Raw genomic sequence first — 19,465 nt, 5'->3', positions numbered from 1 at the left:
AGTCTAACCTCAGTGGTTGGTAAGTTGATGGAGAAGATCCTGAGAGGCAGGATTTATGAACATTTGGAGGGGTATAATATGATTAAGAATAGTCAGCATAGCTTTGTCAAAGGCAGATCATGTCTTATGAGCCTGATTGAATTTTTTGAGGATGTGACTAAACACATTGATGAAGGAAGAGCAGTTGATGTAGTATATATGGACTTCAGCAAGGCATTTGATAAGGTGTCCCATGCAAGGCTTATTGAGAAAGTGAGGGGGCATGGGATCCACGGGGACATTGCTTTGTGGATCCAGAACTGGCTTGCCAACAGAAGGCAAAGACTGGTTATAGATGGGTCATATTCTGCATGGAGGTCGGTCACCAGTGGAGTGCCCCAGGGTCTGTTCTGGGACCCTTACTCTTTGTGATTTTTATAAATGACCTGGATGAGGACGTGGAGGGATGGGTTGGTAAGTTTGCTGATGACACAAAGGTTGGAGGTGTTGTGGATAGTGTGGAGGGATGTCAGAAGTTGCAGCAAGACATTGATAGAATGCAAGACTGGATGGAGAAGTGGCAGATGGAGTTCAACCCAGATAAGTGGGAGGTGGTTCATTTTGGCAGGTCAAATAGGATGGCGGAATAGAATATTAATGGTAGAACTCTTGGCAGAGTGGAAAATCAGAAGGATCTTGGGGTCCGAGTTCATAGGACGCTCAAAGCAGCTGTGCAGGTTGAGGCTGTGGTTAAGAAGGCGTATGGTGTACTGGCCTTCATCAATCGAGGAATTGAGTTTAGGAGTCGTGAGATAATGTTGCAGCTATACAAGACCCTGGTCAGACCACACTTGGAGTACTGTGCTCAGTTCTGGTTGCCTCATTACAGGAAGGATGTGGAAGCCATAGAAAGGGTGCAGAGGAGATTTACAAGGATATGGCCTGGGTTGGGGAGCATGCCTTATGAGGATAGGTTGAGTGAGCTCGGCCTTTTCTCCTTGGAGAGACGAAGGATGAGGGGTGACCTGATAAAGGTGCATAAGATGTTGAGAGGTATTGATCGAGTGGATAGTCAGAGGCTTTTTCCCAGGGCTGAAATGGTTGCCACAAGAGGACACAGGTTTAAGGTGCTGGGGAGTAGGTACAGAGGAGATGTCAGGGGTAAGTTTTTCACTCAGAGGGTGGTGGGTGCGTGGAATGGACTGCCAGCAACGGTGGTGGAGGCGGATTCGATAGGCTCTTTTAAGAGACTTTTAGATAAGTACATGGAACTTAGTAAGATAGAGGGTTATAGGTAAGCCTAGTAATCGCTAAGGTAGGACATGTTCGGCACAACCTTGTGGGCTGAAGGGCCTGTATTGTGCTGTAGTTTTTCTATGTTTCTACACTCATTGGAATTTAGAAGAATGAGAGGGATCTTATAGAAACATACAAAATTATGAAGGGAATAGACAAGATAGAAAGGGAGTTGTTTCCACTGGCGGGTGAAACAAGAACTAGGGACCATAGCCTCAAAATAAGGGGGAGCAGATTTAGGACTGAGTTAAGGAGGAACTTCTTCACACAAAGGCTTGTGAAACTGTGGAATTCCCTGCCCAGTGAAGCAGTTGAGGCTACCTCGTTGAATGTTAGGGCAAAGATAGATAGATTTTTGAACAGTAAAGGAATTAATTATGGGGAGCAGGCGGGTAAATGGAGCTGAGTCTATGAAATGATCAGCCATGATCTTACTGCATGATGAAGCAGGCTCGAGGGGCCAGATGGCCAACTTCTGTTCCTAGTTCTTATATGAAAATTCAAGCAGAAAATGAAATCTGTCAACATAGCATGACAACAGCAATTAACAAAAGTTGAATTCATAAACCAACAATGGCACCGTTCTATATTTTTACCTATAACAAAATCTTACAGGCATCTTATGATATAATGCAAAACTAGGAAGAAATGAACAAAACCTGCATATCTAAGAGAATTTGTTAATCCACAGGTACTTTAAGTGGAATATTTCTGATCATAAAAAAGTACTGTGTACATTTCCTGTCATATTCTACTCCAAGTTCATATTCACCAATGCAGAACTCAAATTAAAAACCAAAGCAGCTGAAGGCAAAACAATTCAAATCCACCAATGAAGATTGTAGAACCTAAACAAATTCATGAAGAAAACATTTAAGCTGCTTTTGGTTACCGTCCTGAATCTATTCAGATACTGGAGGGTAGGAGGCAAGAGAGGCGAGATGGATTTTCACACAAATCAATCCAATCCACAACTAGTCTGTTTAAGCATTAGAAGTATGCAACATTAATACTCCTTTCACAATTTATTAAAATACTCCTACAGTTTGTCCCTAACTGGCTATCATTCCATAGTCAAAATTATCTCCATATGCGCAATAAAAGGCCCATCTACAAAATGTCCTAAGTTCCCAAGCTGTCTGCTAAAGGATCACTAACTCCCAAAGTTTAAATTGGAAATAAAAATAAGGATTGTGTTTGAGAAATTATTAGCACAACCAGGTAAATACTAGTTACATAAGTAGGCCATTCAGCTCGTCTTATTTATCACAGCTATGTTATCCCAATCTCCTTGAATTCCCTCACTATCTAAAAATCTATTGATCTCCAACTTGAATAAGCTCAATGATGGATCAACAATCTTCTAAAATGGAGAATTCCAAAGGCTCACAACAAAACCTTTTTAAGTGAAAAAAAAAATCTCATTTTAATTCAGATTGCCAATTCCTTATTCTGGTACTGTGACTACTAGTTCTAAGCTCTCCAGTCAGAGGAAACAGCCTCCGTTTACTCCATTAAGTACCTTAAAAATGTCAGCTTTAAAAATGAGACCATCTCCCATTCTAAATTCTAGGGTACAGGCATGGGTTGTGCAATCTTTCCTCTTTGGCCAGCCCCTCACCCCAGCAATATGTCTGGTGAATATTCATTGCATACTCGAGGCAACCATATCCTTCCTTACTATGGGAGACCAGTTGTTGACAGTTCTCGAAATAGTCTCACCAAGACCATATGCAATGACAGGCTTCTTCGCTCTTGTACTCTAATCCCTGTAAAAGGTTAACGCACCTTTTACAGGGATTACAGGAATCGTTTACTGTAACTGCCCATTAGCTGTGATTCAAGTACAAGGATACCCAGGTTTCTGCAAAGACCAATATTATCCAGTATCTCAAGAAATATTTTGTTTTTCTATTCTTATTACCGAAGTGGATAACTCAACATCACCGTCTTAAATTCCATTCTCCGTGTCCACTCACTTAACCTATTTGTGCCCTTTGCAATCTCTGCGGTTTACTTCCCCACCTAATTTTGTATTAGTAGCAAACATTACACTCAGCCCCCTCTGAGTTAATACAATAGATAGCAAATAGCTGAGGCAGAAGCACCGATCCTTCAAAACCATATTAGTTACAGCAACCCAAAAGTGACTCATTTATTTGTCAATTAACCCAAATTCATCTGGTTTAGTTTTGTGTAATCAGCTCATGTAGCACCTTAACAATTTTTTTTTGAAAACCCAAATACAGTCCGTCCATCAGTTTCGCCTTCTTGACCCTACTAGTTACCTCAAAAAACTACACTTTTTCATAAATCTATGTTGATGGCTGACCAATCACAATAGGATCTTCTTAGTGTCCTGTTTTCACATTTTTAAAATTGTAGCATTTTCTTTTTAAATGACATCAGCTGAATTGGCCAATAGTTTCCTATTAAAATCTCTCTCCTTTTGGGGTTGCATTTGCAAACTTCCAATCCACAGGGACGGTCCTAGAATCTGAGGAATTCTAGAAGATCAAAACCACCCATTAACTCCAGAACCACCACTTAAAATCTTAGGACGTAGACCATCAGGTCCAGGAAACTTCTCAGCTTTTAATCCTAATCTCTTCATTGCAATGAACCTTAAAGAAAAATACTTCCCTTTAAATCATGTGTTTGTCAAATTGTCACACATGTGCAGTTGCTGCATTTTGTTTCCAGGCCAGAAAAAAGATGGCAAACATGCACAGTTTGTTTCTGAATTTTTTTTCCACAATCAAGAAGCCAACTCTGCACATGCGCAGTAGAAGTAAAATAAGGCAGAAAGCGAAACAGCACAAAACGGTCAGATGACAAGGGAGAGTGCACCACTCTGGAGAATGTCCAAGGAAACAGGACATGGGAGGTGGTTAGGGAGCAGTTCCAAAATAAAGGTGGTGGTCCCAAATCACAGAATGGGACAGGAGGTGGTCCCAAGAAAGCAATTTAGTTAAGGGACAAGGACAGGAATCAGAAACTGACACTGAAATAAGGAGCAGAGGAAAAGACTCTGAAATAAAGAAACAAAGCTGTAGGGAGCAGACTTTAAAGTAAAATGGGCTTCAGAAAAGCCCAAAGATCCAACAGACAGCTGAAGGTTTGAGACTCCTCACTGCCGGTGTTTAGAGCAGTGGTAGTCTACTTGGCATAGCCGAAAAATCTGAACGTGTGTGTAGAGGGTGCAGCTTGAATGCATGTAATATCCAAGGGGAAGGAATATCAGAAGGAGAGATTGAAATCCTGGAGATGATCTTGTTGAAGACATTCAAGTGAAAGCAGTGCTTGGGAGAAAATTCAAAGGTGAGTTCTTTGAATGTGGAGATTAGAAACCCTCGTGAGAAAGGAAGGGTTTCAGTAAAACCGGTTGGCCTACAGTGTAAGTATCTGGGGGAGTTCAATGAGAAATCCATAGAATTTTTTTCAGTGGCATCTGTCACTTGGTTTGAGTGTGGTGTGTTTGACCATAGTTCACCACTCATTTACATATACTGCATACTTACCATGAATAGTAAGGCATAAGGTAGATTGTGTAAGTTGTGTTATCTTTACAATTTATATGTATGTGTAAAGGTATAGTTGGGGTAAAGGAATAATGTCATTTCCCATTTACTGGTGTTGGTACTGCAATTTTTCCAGCCTTTTGGTCTAGTGTAATATAGTTCTTATTTTGTTTAATAAATGTTTTAGTTTGTCAAAAGTTGATCAACAGACACCTGTGAATCTGTTCAGTAACTGGCCTCCTAAAAAAAAAAGTAAAAATTGGGATTCATCAAGCCAGATTCCACTCTGGGATCTGATTTGTAATATCAGCTGGGATCAGAACATCAGAGCATTAGTAATGTTAAGTTCCCCAGACCCTAGGTTTCCCATTATTTTAATGATGTTTTTGTGTCTTCCATCTTGAAGACAGATTGAAAGTTTTTGTTTAATTTATTTGCTATTTCCTTATTTTCTAATAATTTCTCATCTTTGCCTCTAATTTACTCTGATTCTCTGTAGGAGCTCTTGTGATATGTATTTACTTCTTTAGTAAATTACTCGGGTATCCTATTTCCCCTGTCAATTTCTTGGTCACCCTTTGCTGAATTTTAAAATATCCCAATCAGAGGCTTCGACACTTTTTGGTAACATTATAATCCTCTTCCTTTAGTCAAATAACTGTGTTTAACTTACTTCTCTGGTTAGCCATGTTTGAATCACTTTTCCGGTGGGCTTTTTATTCCTTATATTTGTGCAAATTTGAATTAATTCTCTTAAATGTTTGCTACTGCCTATTATTTCCCAATATACTTAGCCAATCTCTTACCTACCTCATTTTCTTCACGGAGGGAGTGAATGTTTAACATGGCAGATCAAGTGGATACCCTGGATATTGTCGAAGTAATTAAATATTTTTGGATCAACACTCATCCAAGGAAAGTGTACTGCATCACACTCCTAAATTGTTCCTTGTAAATGGTGGACAGACATTGCAGAATCCAAGGACGAGTTACTCAGAATTCCCAACCTCTGATCTGTTCTTGCAGTCACAGTTATGTGATTAATAGCACAATGAAGTTTCTGATGAATGATATCCCCAATGGTAAAGTCATTTGAATGTTAGGGTGAGGTGGTAAGACTGTCATTGCCTGGCATCTGTGGCACACGTGTTAATTTCCACTTATCAGTCCAAGACCAAATGTTCTCCAGGTCTTGCTGCATGCCATTAGACTGCTTCACTATCCAAGAAGCTGTGAATGGAGAATGTCCACTTCTAGGAAGGATGAAGCTGCTGACAATGGCTGAAGTGACTTCAACAACTGCTACAATAACCACCTCACCTTGTGATTGGTACTGTAATTTCAAGTCAATTTATTTAACAGACTTCCTAGAATATGTACAGTGCAAAAGGCCTACTGAGCCTGCACCAACAACAATCCCACCCAGGCCCTATCCCCATAACCCCATCTATTTACCCTGCTAATCTCCCTGACACCAAGAGGCAATTTGGCCTGGCCAATCCACCTAAACTGCACATTTTTGGGGTGCGGGAGAAAACCGGAGCACCCAGAGCAAACCCACTCAGACACAGCAAAAATGTGCAAACTCTACAGAGGCTATCACCCAATTGAACACCCATTTAATTGAACCCACTTCCCTGGCACTGTGCAGCAGCAGTACTAACCACTGTACCACCATCAAGCCTGTCAAGACATCCCTCTTTCACTGGAACTATCCACATCAATCCCACTTCCCAGAACTACACACAAAGCTTTGTAAACAACTTTGTCAAATGCAAATCCCATTCCTGTTAATGACATTAACTCACCAATACTTCAGTTTTGCACACATATTTGCATACCTCAATTGTGTAATGGTCAAGTAAGATTCCTTGATAAAAAACCTAATTATAAAAAACTTAATATATGGGATAAGTGACATGAATTAAAACAGGTGTGTATACCATAAAACTTGTAACAATTATATGTTTTATATTTTTGAACTTTAACTGTAATGAGTTACATTAATCTTAGAAACATAGAAAAACTACAGCACAAACAGGCCCTTCGGCCCCACAAGTTGTGCCGAACACATCCCTACCTTCTCGACCTACCGATAAGCCTCCATCCTATTACGCTCCATGTACTCATCCAGGAGTCTCTTAAAAGACCCTATTGAGTTCGCCTCCGCCACCACTGACGGCAGCCGATTCCACTCGTCCACCACCCTCTATGAAAAACTTACCCCTAACATCTCCCCTGTACCTACCCCCCAGCACCCTAAACCTGTGTCCTCTCGTAGCAGACATTTCCACCCTGGGAAAAAGCCTCAGAGTCCACCCGATCTATGCCTCTCAACATCTTATATACCTCTATTAGGTCTCCTCTCATCCTTCGTCTCTCCAAGGAGAAAAGACCGAGCTCCCTCAGCCTATCCTCATAAGGCATGCCACTCAATCCAGGCAATATCCTTGTAAATCCCCTCTGCACCCTTTCAATCTTTTCCACATCCTTCCTATAATGAGGCGACCAGAACTGAGCACAGTACTCCAAGTGGGGTCTGACGAGGGTCTTTTATAGCTGCATCATTATCCCCGGACTCCTAAACTCAATCCCTCGATTGATAAAGGCCAGCACACCATACGCCTTCTTAACCACCTCCTCCACCTGCGGGGCCGATTTTAGAGTACTATGGACCCGGACCCCAAGGTCCTTCTGATCCTCGACAGTACTAAGAGCCTTTCCCTTTATATTGTACTCCTTCATCCCATTTGACCTACCAAAATGGACCACGACGCATTTATCTGGGTTGAAGTCCATCTGCCACTTGTCCACCCAGTCTTGCATCCTATCTATGTCCCTCTGTAACTTCTGACATCCCTCCAGACTATCCACAACCCCACCAACCTTCGTGTCGTCGGCAAACTTACCAACCCATCCCTCCACTTCCTCATCCAGGTCATTTATGAAAATGACAAACAGCAAGGGTCCCAGAACAGATCCCTGGGGCACACCACTGGTGACCGACCTCCATTTAGAAAAAGACCCATCTATACCCACTCTCTGCCTCCTTTGGGCAAGCCAGTTCTGGATCCACCAGGCAGCAGCCCCTTGGATCCCATGCCCTCTCACTTTTTCTAGAAGCCTTGCATGGGGGACCTTATCAAATGCCTTGCTAAAATCCATATAAACCACATCTACCACCTTCCCTTCGTCAATGTGTTTAGTCACATTTTCGAAGAAATCCACCAGGCTCGTAAGGCACGATCTGCCCTTGACAAAGCCATGCTGAGTATTCTTGAGCATACTAAACCTCTCTAAATGGTCATATATCCTGTCCCTCAGGATCTTCTCCATCAGTTTACCAACCACTGAGGTTAGACTCACCGGTCGGTAATTACCTGGGCTATCCCTATTCCCCTTCTTGAAAATAGGAACCACATCCGCAATCCTCCAGCACCTCTCCCGTCTCCATTGACGATGCAAAGATCATCGCCAGAGGCTCTGCAATCTCTTCCCTCGCCTCCCACAGTAACCTGGGGTACATCCCATCCGGACCCGGCGACTTATCTATCTTGATGCCATTCAAAGATTCCAGCACAACCTCTTTCTTAAAGTCCACATACTCAATCCTTTCAGTCCACCGCACACCCACAGTACATCCACCCAGGTCCTTCTCCTCTGTGAAAACCGAGGCAAAATACTCATTGAGCACCTCTGCCAATTCTACTGGTTCCGTACAGACTTTCCCGCCTTCACCTTTTATAGGCCCTATTCCGTCACGTCTCATCCTTTTACTCTTCACATATTTATAGAACGCCTTAGGGTTCTCCTTAATCCTACCTGCCAGGGCCTTGCATATAACTAACCCATTTCACTAATTTGCTGGTACTTGTAACTCAGATACTGGTGGTTTTCTGCCTTCCCCCACCTGCCGAACCACGTAGAAAGCTATCAAATACCCAGTGGTGTCTTTAAAGAGCTCTGGGTGGTGTGTATTAAGTTATTAGCACCCGAATTAAATGCTGGCAAATGAAATAGAAGGTCAACTGAAATAGAAGGTCAACTGATAACTTGTTCCATAATCAGAGCCTCTGGTGATGATTTTTGCGTTATCGATGGAGACGGGAGAGGTGCCGGAGGATTGCAGATGTGGTTCCTATTTTCAAGAAGGGGAATAGGGATAGCCCAGGAAATTACCGACCGGTGAGTCGAACCTCAGTGGTTGGTAAGCTGATGGAGAAGGTCCTGAGGGACAGGATTTATGAGCATTTAGAGAGGTTTAGTATGCTCAAGAATACTCAGCACGGCTTTGTCAAAGGCAGATCGTGCCTTACGAGCCTGGTGGAGTTCTTCGAAAATGTGACTAAACACATTGACGAAGGGAAAGCGGTAGATGTGGTTTATATGGATTTTAGCAAGGCATTTGATAAGGTCCCCCATGCAAGGCTTCTAGAAAAGGTGAGGGGGCATGGGCTCCAAGGGTCTGCTGCCTTGTGGATCCAGAGGAGGCAGAGAGTGTGTATAGATGGGTCTTTTTCTAAATGGAGGTCGGTCACCAGTGGTGTGCCCCAGGGACCTGTTCTGGGACCCTTGCTGTTTGTCATTTTCATAAATGACCTGGATGAAGAAGTGGAGGGATGGGTTGGTAAGTTTGCCGACGACACGAAGGTTGGTGGGGTTGTGGATAGTCTGGAGGGATGTCAGAAGTTACAGAGGGACATAGATAGGATGCAAGACTGGACGGAGAAGTGGCAGATGGACTTCAACCCAGATAAATGCGTCGTGGTCCATTTTGGTAGGTCAAATGGGATGAAGGAGTACAATATAAAGGGAAAGACTCTTAGTACTGTCGAGGATCAGAAGGACCTTGGGGTCCAGGTCCATAGGACTCTAAAATCGGCCCCGCAGGTGGAGGAGGAGGTTAAGAAGGCGTATGGTGTGCTGGCCTTCATCAATCAAGGGATTGAGTTTCGGAGTCTGGGGATAATGATGTAGCTATATAAGACCCTTGTCAATCCCCACTTGGAGTACTGTGCTCAGTTCTGGTCACCTCATTACAGGAAGGATGTGGAAAAGATTGAAAGGGTGCAGAGGGGATTTACAAGGATGTTGCCTGGATTGAGTGGCATGCCTTATGAGGATAGGCTGAGGGAGCTCAGTCTTTTCTCCTTGGAGAGACGTAGGATGAGAGGAGACCTAATAGAGGTATATAAGATGTTGAGAGGCATAGATCGGGTGGACTCTCAGAGGCTTCTTCCCAGGGTGGAAATGGCTGCTACGAGAGGACACGGGTTTAAGGTGCTGGGGGGTAGGTACAGGGGAAATATTTCACACAGAGGGTGGTGGGCGATTGGAATCGGCTGCCGTCAGTGGTGGTGGAGGCAAACTCAATAGGGACTTTTAAGAGACTCCTGGATGAGTACATGGGACTTAATAGGATGGAGGGTTATAGGTAGGCCTAGAAGGTAGGGATATGTTCGGCACAACTTGTGGGGCCGAAGGGCCTGTTTGTGCTGTAGATTTTCTATGTTTCTAATCAAGCCAACAGGAAGAGGCACAGCTATAGAATGCCACATAACTGGCTGATTAAAGCTTAAACTGCTAGTAAGTCAAGAAACTAATTAGGAAAGTCATCGCATGCATAAGAGTAGATTTCACGCAACTTAGAGCCTCAATTTAAAAGCAGAGTTTTTTTTGGTCAAAGTCCAGAATCCCTGCTCACCAAGATGTATTTTAAGTATCCCTTTCCTGCTTTCAACAACATTAGGCCACACCAACCACAAAGTCCCAGATTTAACTACCAGTTCATAGCAACATATCAGCTGGGAGACCACTTGGGATACGATTGGTCTTAGCATCCCTGATAAGGAAGGAATTGGGGAGAGGAGCAGTGAGATAGAAGGGTCAGTGCCACAGCTCCTAATCAACAATCAAATGGTTCAATATTGTGCATGTACATCAAAGACTGATAGGATTAGATTTGATTCAGGTCTGCACTGAGTTAGTTAAGTTCAGCGGCAACAGTACTTTCTGTATTTTCCTTTAACTTAGGAGGGTTATTATTCTGTCATGTGATGTGGGCACCATTGGCTAGACCAGCATTTATTACCCATCCATAATTGCCCTTTAAAAAGGTGATGGTGAGCCCGCCCCTTGAATCGCTGAGGTCTATACAGTGTAGATACGCCTATGGTGAGGTTATGATGACATATAGCAGTCAAGGTTTCCATTCCACAAAAACAATTTAGTTCTGGTGCAGAGTGGAGGTATAAATCTCACACTAGAACAGGTTTAACTGTTGATGATTCCATGATTTAGTACAATTTCAGAAGTCACAAATAAGATACAAGACAGCTGTCAGTGCCATGGAACAGTACCTCAAAAGGTAATCACTTGAGGGTGAAGGACAAAAATAGTAAATATGGATAAGGACAATCATTCCACTTCAACCATCACAATTTTGAAATCCTTTTGAATTAACCTGGAGATTTTAATCTTCATTACTTACCCAAAAGGCTATTCCAGGTATTAACATGCTTCAATGAATCGCTTGCATGAACTATTCCATATTAGCTGAAGTTGCCTTCTAGCAGTTAATGTTTGCCTTTCCTATTCTTAGTATCTCATTCACTTCCTTTCAAGGGATATGAGTCCAAATTTTGCCAAACTATGGTCTTAGCCACCAACATCAGCAGTTGTGTGGCCCTTCTCAGCAATAACTCCAGAGCTAGGATGTTTCCTTCATCTCAGTGACCAAACCTTAACACAGTACTCAAGGATATGGCCTGAGCAGAATGTTGAACTTCATTCGGGTAGCATCAGTCTTGTACTTATTTGATAATGTAGCTCAGCAATGTTAGCTTAGCTGATTTCTGCTGCACACCGATTGGAAAAGGCAAATGTTTGGTATTACTACCAAACACCCTTAATCTCAGCTAAATAAGTTAAGCCCTACTGAATTATTGGATTTCAGCTACTTTCATCCAATGTCTAATACCTCATACTTGTTTGGATCAAGTGTAACCTGCCATATCAACTGCCTGCGTCTTCTGGAGTTAACTGATTCACCCCATCATAGCTTTGTATCATCGGGAAGTTTGATCAAAAATTATCCATATCTAAATTGTTTACATAGAAAGGAATAAGAGCTTCAGCACCCATCACTGGAGAGCACTAACACAGTTCATTAACAAGCCAGCATGACTCAACTCTAACCCTTGCCTCTTTCAGCTAGCTCTTTAACCATAATCTAGATTTTACCAGACACCCGTTGCCATGAGCTTGCATAACAGACATCAATTTATAACTATCAAGTGTTTTCTGTCGGTTTTTCCTGGCTCAACTGGAAGCCCATACCCTCTAAAAAGTCAAGGGCAAGGCAATATAAACAAATCTACTTGGATTCAATATTAAATTGATAAAAAGACCACTGACCACACTAACCATTGCTGTTGTTGAGATACAGTAATGGCAAAATCTGAAGTGAAATAAACTGTGAAGACATGAGCTTCAAGAGGACACAGCTGGTGGGATGGGCAGACACAAAAATAAAATTCAACATGGGAAGGTTAGTTGAATGATGAGAGAATACAAGCTAAATGGTACAATTTGAGATGGGCATAAGAAAAGAAACACCCGCACAAGCTGGTATACAAATCTTTTAACTTAACAGGGCAGGTTGATAAAGCATATAGGATTGTGGGCTTTATAAATGAAGGCAGAGTGGTCGAAAGCTAGGAAGCTGTGGTAAATTGATATAAAACAGCAGTTCAGCCCCAATCAGATTGTTCCACTCAATTCATCAGAAAGGCATGTAGGTTTTGGAGAGACTACAGAAATATTTACTAGAATTGTGTTAAATGTGAGATTACAATTGCATGGATGGGCTAGAGAAGCTAGGTTTGATGTCCTTAGAGTTCAAAAGGTCATGCAAATTTGACAAAGATGTTTCAAATAAAGAATTTACAGTAAAGAAAGAGAAATTGCTTCCAATAACTGAAGAGTTGATAATCAGAGGGCACAGACATATGATGACTGGCAAAAGAACCAGAAATGACATGAAGGAAATCTTTTTTTAAATGTAGAATGATTATGATTTGGAATATACTGCCTGATCAGCTACTAACAAATCTCTACCCATGACTCTTCAGAAAGGAACTGGATAATTGGAGGAAAAACTGCAGGGATCTGGGGAAAGAGCAGAGGCAGTGAGACTAATTGGATTGCTCTTCAAAGAGTAGCAGAGTCAATAGGCCAAATAGCCTCCTTCTTTGCTGCATTATCCTATGATTCTATACATTGTGACAAATACCCTCATCATCTAAGGAATTCCTTGTTAGATTTTATGAAAATTATGCAAATGTTCTAAGTCTGCAGAACAAAATGCTGAAAATGCAAAGCTCAATCAGCATCTTCCATTTTTAACTGCAGCTTTCCTTTTCAGCTGGGACAACTATCAGATAAAGTTTAGATTATTTGCTTATTCTTGAACATATATCTTAGAACTCAAAAATATTAAACATACTATATTTCCTAACATTTAATTTGGAGCCAATGTGTAAGAGATAGGTAAAGATGTGTAAGCTTTCATATGCACTCATCCAAGACTCATGATGAAATCAGATTCAAGAAAACATGGCTGACATTTTCACACTAAACTAGGTAAACCTGCTTTGCCCAAAAACATGAAAAGTGCAAGAACCTGGTAAATGCATATCTTTCAAATGATAGGGATCATTAAGGATTTAATGTTTCTTGGATATCGTGACCCAATAGTGTCTTTCCAATCATAGGACGCTGTATTTTTTTAAAATTCACTCATGGGGTGTAGGCATCACTGGCTAGGCCATCATTTATTGCCTATCCCTAAATGCCCTTGAAAAGATGGTGCTGAGCTGCCTTCTTGAACCGCTGCAATCCCGACACTGCTGTTTTGAAAGGTGTTCTAGGATTTTGACCGGGCAACTGTAAAGGAACGGCAATATAGTTTCAAGTCAGGATGGTGAATGACTTGACGGAGAACCTTCTGGTGGTGGTGTTCCCAAGTATCTGCTGTCCTCATCCTTCTAGGTGGTGGCAGTCATGGATTCAAGAAGGTGCTGTCGAAGGAGCCTTGGATTCTTCAATGCACCTTGTAGATGGTACACAATGCTGCCACTGTGAATCAGGAGTGCTATGACTGTTTGTGGAGGGTGCCAAGCAAATGGGTTGCCTTGTCCTGGATGGTGTTGCGCTTGTGAGTGTCATCAGAGCTGCACTCATCCAGGTGAGTGGAGAGTATACCATCGCACTCCTGATTTATGCTTTGTAGATGGTGAATAGACTTTGGGGAGTCAGTCAGATTCCTTGTTTCCGACCTACTGTTGTAGCTACAATATTGATATATTTTTGTCTTCTTTCATGAGATGTGGGTGTCTGGCCAGGCCAGCACTTGATCCCAACCCTAACTGCCCTTTAACTAAGTGTCCCATCATGGCCATTTCAGAACCAAACACGTTGCTGAGAGTCTATAGTCATATGTGGGCCAGATCAAGCATGGATGGCAGATTTCCTTCCCAAATAGACATGAATGAATAGTCACCATTACCAAGACTAGTTTTATATTACAGGTATTCTTCATGATCACCATTACTGAGACTACCCTTATATTAAATATTGATTGAATTTAGATCCCACCAGCTGAACCAGTGTCCTTAGAACACAAGTTTGGGCCTCGGGATTACTAGTCCAGTGACTTTAGCACAATGCACATCTCCTTTCAATGGCTAGTCCAGTTTGGTTTCCAGTCAATAGTGATCCCCACTATAACAGATGTTTCAGCCATTGAATGTCAAAGGGCAATGCTTAGATTCTCTCTTGTTGGAGATGGTCATCGCCTGACTATTGTGTGGCATGAATGTTACTTGCCACTGGTCAACCCAAGACTGGATATTATGTAGATTTTGTTGCATTTGGACATGGACTGCTTCAGTATCGGAGTTGCTCAGTACCTGAGAACAATGCTGAACATGTTGAAATCTCCAATTATCAACGAACATTCCCACTTCTGACCTTATGATAGAAGAAAGGTCATTGATGAAGCAGCAGCAAATGGTCAGGCCAGGTCAATACCCTGAGAAACTCCTGCAGTACTGTCCTGGAACTGTGATTTGCCTGAAGAGTGTGGCTCTCAGCAACAGGCTTGCATTTGCTGCCCATCCTAGTTGCACAAGCAGGTGGAATATGTACTTCTGCCACAATGCATATTGACCTTATTGGATATATATCAACAAACTAAAGACTTTTGAATTTAAAGACAACTTTCATGTTGCATCTTTTATTGTCAGAAAGCATTGCATTGCTGCTAAATCTGACACCAAGTCACATAATGAGATGTTAGGGGCAGGTAACCAAAACCGTAGTCACAGGTTTCAAGGAGTATTTTAAGATGAGATGAGGAAAACAGGCAAAGGGGTTTGGGGATGAAACCCCAGAACTTGGACCCTTGGTAGCCACCAATGGGGCAGTAATAAGAGTCCAGTTTGCTCAAAAGTTGTAACTAAGATAATTACTCAGACTAAAATGTGACATAAAAGTATGACAATTCCCTGTTAATCATGCAATCACTTAAATTTGCTTCAGTCAGACGACCATTTCATGAAAGCCCCTGCACAATAAAACTCATTGTAATAACCCCACAGAAATCAAGTTTACAAACAAGCAGGAACAATTTTAAAAGCAATGTGCACACAAATAGCCAGTTTGAGTTCAGATGTAAACTCAAGCCTTGCGACTGCTCCCATCCAAAGAGTCTAAAGTTTACAAGAGGTGCAAGTCATAGCTTCACATCAGAGATAATAAAAATGTGTTCAAAATAAATGTTTACAAACACGGTATAAAGAGGATGCTGCTGGTACCAGTAAACTGCCCACCACAGAGAACCTGGGTCTCAATTTGCGAAGGCCAAAAGTCAAGATTAGATCACTTAAATGGTCCCCAATGTGGGATTGAACATTTTCTTGAATTTGGGGTGAAATGTTTACTGCTAACTGCATAAAAAAGTTCTATGTGGGAGGGGAGGGAGAGCCAGACAACATGAAGGAACTTGAAAGCTGCTAAAGGAGGCAAAATGGATCCTGGAAACCAAGCAGCCGGTTTTTAAAATCGCGAACAAAACGATAACGCTGCGAGGGCAGCAACGCAGAGCAGATTTTGGGGGAAGGTGGAGGAGGAGAGGTAACCACAAAGGAGGGGGTGCATTGATATCCACTCGTCCTCCATCGTCGGTATTAAGGCGTAAAATGTGGCCAAATGGGGAAAAATAAAAGACCCCCGCCCAACTCTGCATCGCTCATGGAGAGCCCCCTTGGAAATGCGGTGGGTTTGTTGTGTTCTTTGCCCCAGGGCTGCTCGGAGTCAGCTATTGTTCCCCAAACAAACAGAGAGGGGGATGGAGGCTGGGACACGGCTCCTGCGCTGCACCGTTATCTCCCATTTTGACCGGAATCGCTTCATTCGGCGAGCACAGTGGCCCCTCCATCGGCGCTGCGGCTTTTTGTGTGTGAAAAAGAAAGACGCCCTTTTGCAGCTGCGGCTCCATTGCAGACTCCCCTCAGCCCGGAGTGAAAGCAGCCCCCACCCCCGCCCGGGGCATTGAGGGACCCACCGGGACTGGGGAGAGAGAGAGACCCACCTGCCTGCACCGTGTCTGTCAAATCGTAATTAACGGCCGGGAACTCCTTCAGCTTCCGGCCGCTCAGGTTCAGGATGCCGGAATGCACAGCCTCCTCCAGCACCTTGTCCAGGCTGCGGTTGAGCTGTGCGGCCGAAGCGGCGGTCCTCCAGTGCCAGGGCTGGGAGTGCTGCTGCTGCCCAGCCGAACCCGCCGCCATTTCTCTTCAATTGTGTCAACGGCCGCTCGCCGAGCCGCCACTGCGCAGGCGCGGCCAACACACGGGCACCAAGGCGGTGGGGACCTGAGAGGGAGGGGCGGAGTCTGAGGGGGGGCTGCAAGGGGGCGGAGTCTGGGGGGGGCTGCAAGGGGGCGGAGTCTGAGGGGGGGCTGCAAGGGGGCGGAGTCTGAGGGGGGCTGCAAGGGGGCGGAGTCTGAGGGGGGGCTGCAAGGGGGTGGAGTCTGAGGGGGGGCTGCAAGGGGGCGGAGTCTGAGGGGGCTGCAAGGGGGCGGAGTCTGAGGGGGGCTGCAAGGGGGCGGAGTCTGAGGGGGGCTGCAAGGGGGCAGAGTCTGAGGGGGGGTGGCAAGGGGGTGGGGTCTGAGGGGGGGCTGCAAGGGGGTGGGGTCTGAGGGGGGGCTGCAAGGGGGTGGGGTCTGAGGGGGGGCTGCAAGGGGGCGGGGTCTGAGGGGGGGCTGCAAGGGGGCAGGGTCTGAGGGGGGGGCTGCAAGGTGGGAGGGTCTGAGGGGGGGCTGCAAGGGGGCAGGGCCTGAGGGGGTCTGCAAGGGGGCAGGGCCTGAGGGGGGGGGCTGCAAGGGGGCAGGGTCTGAGGGGGGGCTGCAAGGGGGCAGGGTCTGAGGGGGGGGCTGCAAGGGGGCGGGGTCTGAGGGGGGCTGCAAGGGGGCGGGGTCTGAGGGGGGCTGCAAGGGGGCGGGGTCTGAGGGGGCTGCAAGGGGGTGGGGTCTGAGGGGGGCTGCAAGGGGGTGGGGTCTGAGGGGGCTGCAAGGGGGTGGGGTCTGAGGGGGGCTGCAAGGGGGTGGGGTCTGAGGGGGGCTGCAAGGGGGTGGTGTCCAAGGGGGCAGGGTCTGAGGGGGGCTGCCAGAGTGGGCGGGGCCTGAGAATGGTGGGGGTGCTTGGTGTTTAGGGCTGTCCTACAGTCAATGTCCCTGGACTTGGTGGGCTCTGTACTGGGCTACAGAGGGAATGGGGCTGATCACGGGCGGGGGAGCGGAGGGGGGCATAAAGTAAAGTTTATTTATTAGTCACAAGTAAGGCTTACATATTAGCACTGCAATGAAGTTACTGTGAATTTCCCCAAGTTACCACACTCCAGCACCTGTTCAGGTCAATGCACCTAACCGGCACGTCTTTCAGACTGTGGGAGAAAACCGGTGCATCCAGAGGAAACCCACGCAGACACGGGGAGAACGTGCAAACTCCACACAGACGGTGACCCAAGCCGGGAATCAAACCCGGGTCCCTGGCGTGTGAGGCAGCAGTGCTAACTACTGTGCCACCATACCACCCTTGCAGCCTGTAAATGGGAAAGACTTAATATGGTGGAGGGGGGATATGCAAAGTTCTCATGCAGGGGAGGTGGGGACAGATTGTATTGCTTCTGTATGTAATGGCGCACACAACTTCAGATGGGGTAGGTAGGGGTCCACATGGGACAAGGTTCCTCGCAGGTGATGAGCTCAGTGGGGAGGGTGGTATTGTGCATCGCAACAATGATGGATCCAATATTAGTGGTGGAGACTGGAGAATAACAGGAGACATATCGACTTGTACATCATGAGGCTTCAGGTAAATCGGAGGCACGCTGACAGTGAGGGAGGATCAAACTCCTTCCTGTGCAAAGTCAATGCACCACCATCTTGAGGTCCCAGAACAATGATGTTATCAAAATTGAAAGTAAGATTGATTCCATCTGGGAAGTGTGGGAGGGTGTGAGGAAGTGTGGGAGGGTGTGAGGAAGTTACATGGGATTCCTCCTGGGGATGCACACTGACTTGGTACCGCCACAGTGGACAGGATCCAGGACAATTACACAATACAGAGACATTGCTCCTCAGGAAGCAACAGCAAGCCAATCATTTCATTCTATGTGATTAAAGGGATAGACAGGACTCAGTAGCCTCACCTCAAAGTTTCAACATCGTCAGAGTCTAAGGTAGGAACGCAGCCTTGGAGAGTGGGGACAATAGTGAAGGGGGCACAGTTGCATCATTTCTGCCAACCCCTCAGTGGAGGGCAGTCATGGGTTCATAGAATCACTACAGTTTAGAAGGAGGCCATTTGGCCTATCAAGTCTGCATCGATCACAATCCCACCCAGCCTCCATCCCCATAGCTCACATATTTATCGTGCTAGTCCCCCTGACACTAAGGGGCAATTTACCATGGCTAATCAACCGAACCCACACATCTTTGGACTGTGGGAGGAAACCGGAGCACCCGGAGGAAACCCACGCAGACACGAGAAGAATGTGCAAACTCCACACAGACAGTGACCCGGAATCGAACCCGGGTTCCTGGCGCTGTGAGGCAACAGTGCTAACCATTGTGCCATTCATCAGTGGCCAAGTGGATTCCACTCACTGACCATGAGCAACTGAAAGGTCATAGTTCCGCCAATTCAAAGAATGGAGTGCAGAGTTACTTTGGTTTAATCATTTTATTCACACCTTATCATCCCTCCACAGAGTTCCAGATGTCACATCTCTGGAATGGAATTTTGCTCACCTCGATGTGTGTGCTAAAGTCTTAGGGTAAACTTGCATCAAGCACAATGCAATTATGGCACCCAAAGCTGTACAGCCCCACATTTCCCATAGATCTCTCAGTCACAACTTCCTTTTCTACACCCTTTAACCATTGTTGTCTTTGATATTTATTTTCATAAAGCAAAAGTGCGAAGGGATCCAAGTAAGACTCCAGGGTGCATTTCTCAGTGTCCTCATTCAATGGAAGAGGCAAAGGAGAAAGGAGCTTTGGCACATGCAGCTCGAGCAGGAGGCTCCGCCTAGGGACATGGGCA

At 44.9% G+C, this 19,465-nt stretch overlaps 1 protein-coding gene across 7 annotated transcripts in view; it reads right to left on the bottom strand.

The window, feature by feature from the left end:
* lrch2 (leucine-rich repeats and calponin homology (CH) domain containing 2) overlaps positions 1 to 16,668 on the bottom strand; it is a 159,172-nt gene extending 142,504 nt beyond the window's left edge. For 4 of the 7 annotated variants that reach the window (XR_013497658.1, XM_078211709.1, XM_078211711.1 and 1 more), the window contains exon 1: positions 16,450 to 16,668. Coding sequence is in view for 6 of the 7 variants with exons in the window: in XM_078211709.1 (XP_078067835.1) it covers positions 16,450 to 16,648 (199 nt within the window). In the remaining variant the exon portion in view is untranslated. The remainder of the gene's footprint in view (positions 1 to 16,449) is intronic. The other 3 variants (XM_078211705.1, XM_078211707.1, XM_078211706.1) reach the window with 1 other exon arrangement.
* Positions 16,669 to 19,465: the final 2,797 nt, after the last annotated feature.

The sequence above is a fragment of the Mustelus asterias genome, chromosome 4 (assembly GCF_964213995.1).
Source record: "Mustelus asterias chromosome 4, sMusAst1.hap1.1, whole genome shotgun sequence".
NCBI classification, from domain to species: domain Eukaryota; kingdom Metazoa; phylum Chordata; class Chondrichthyes; order Carcharhiniformes; family Triakidae; genus Mustelus; species Mustelus asterias.
Note: the sequence above shows the minus strand (reverse complement) of the source record. Positions and strands in the feature narration are given on the sequence as shown.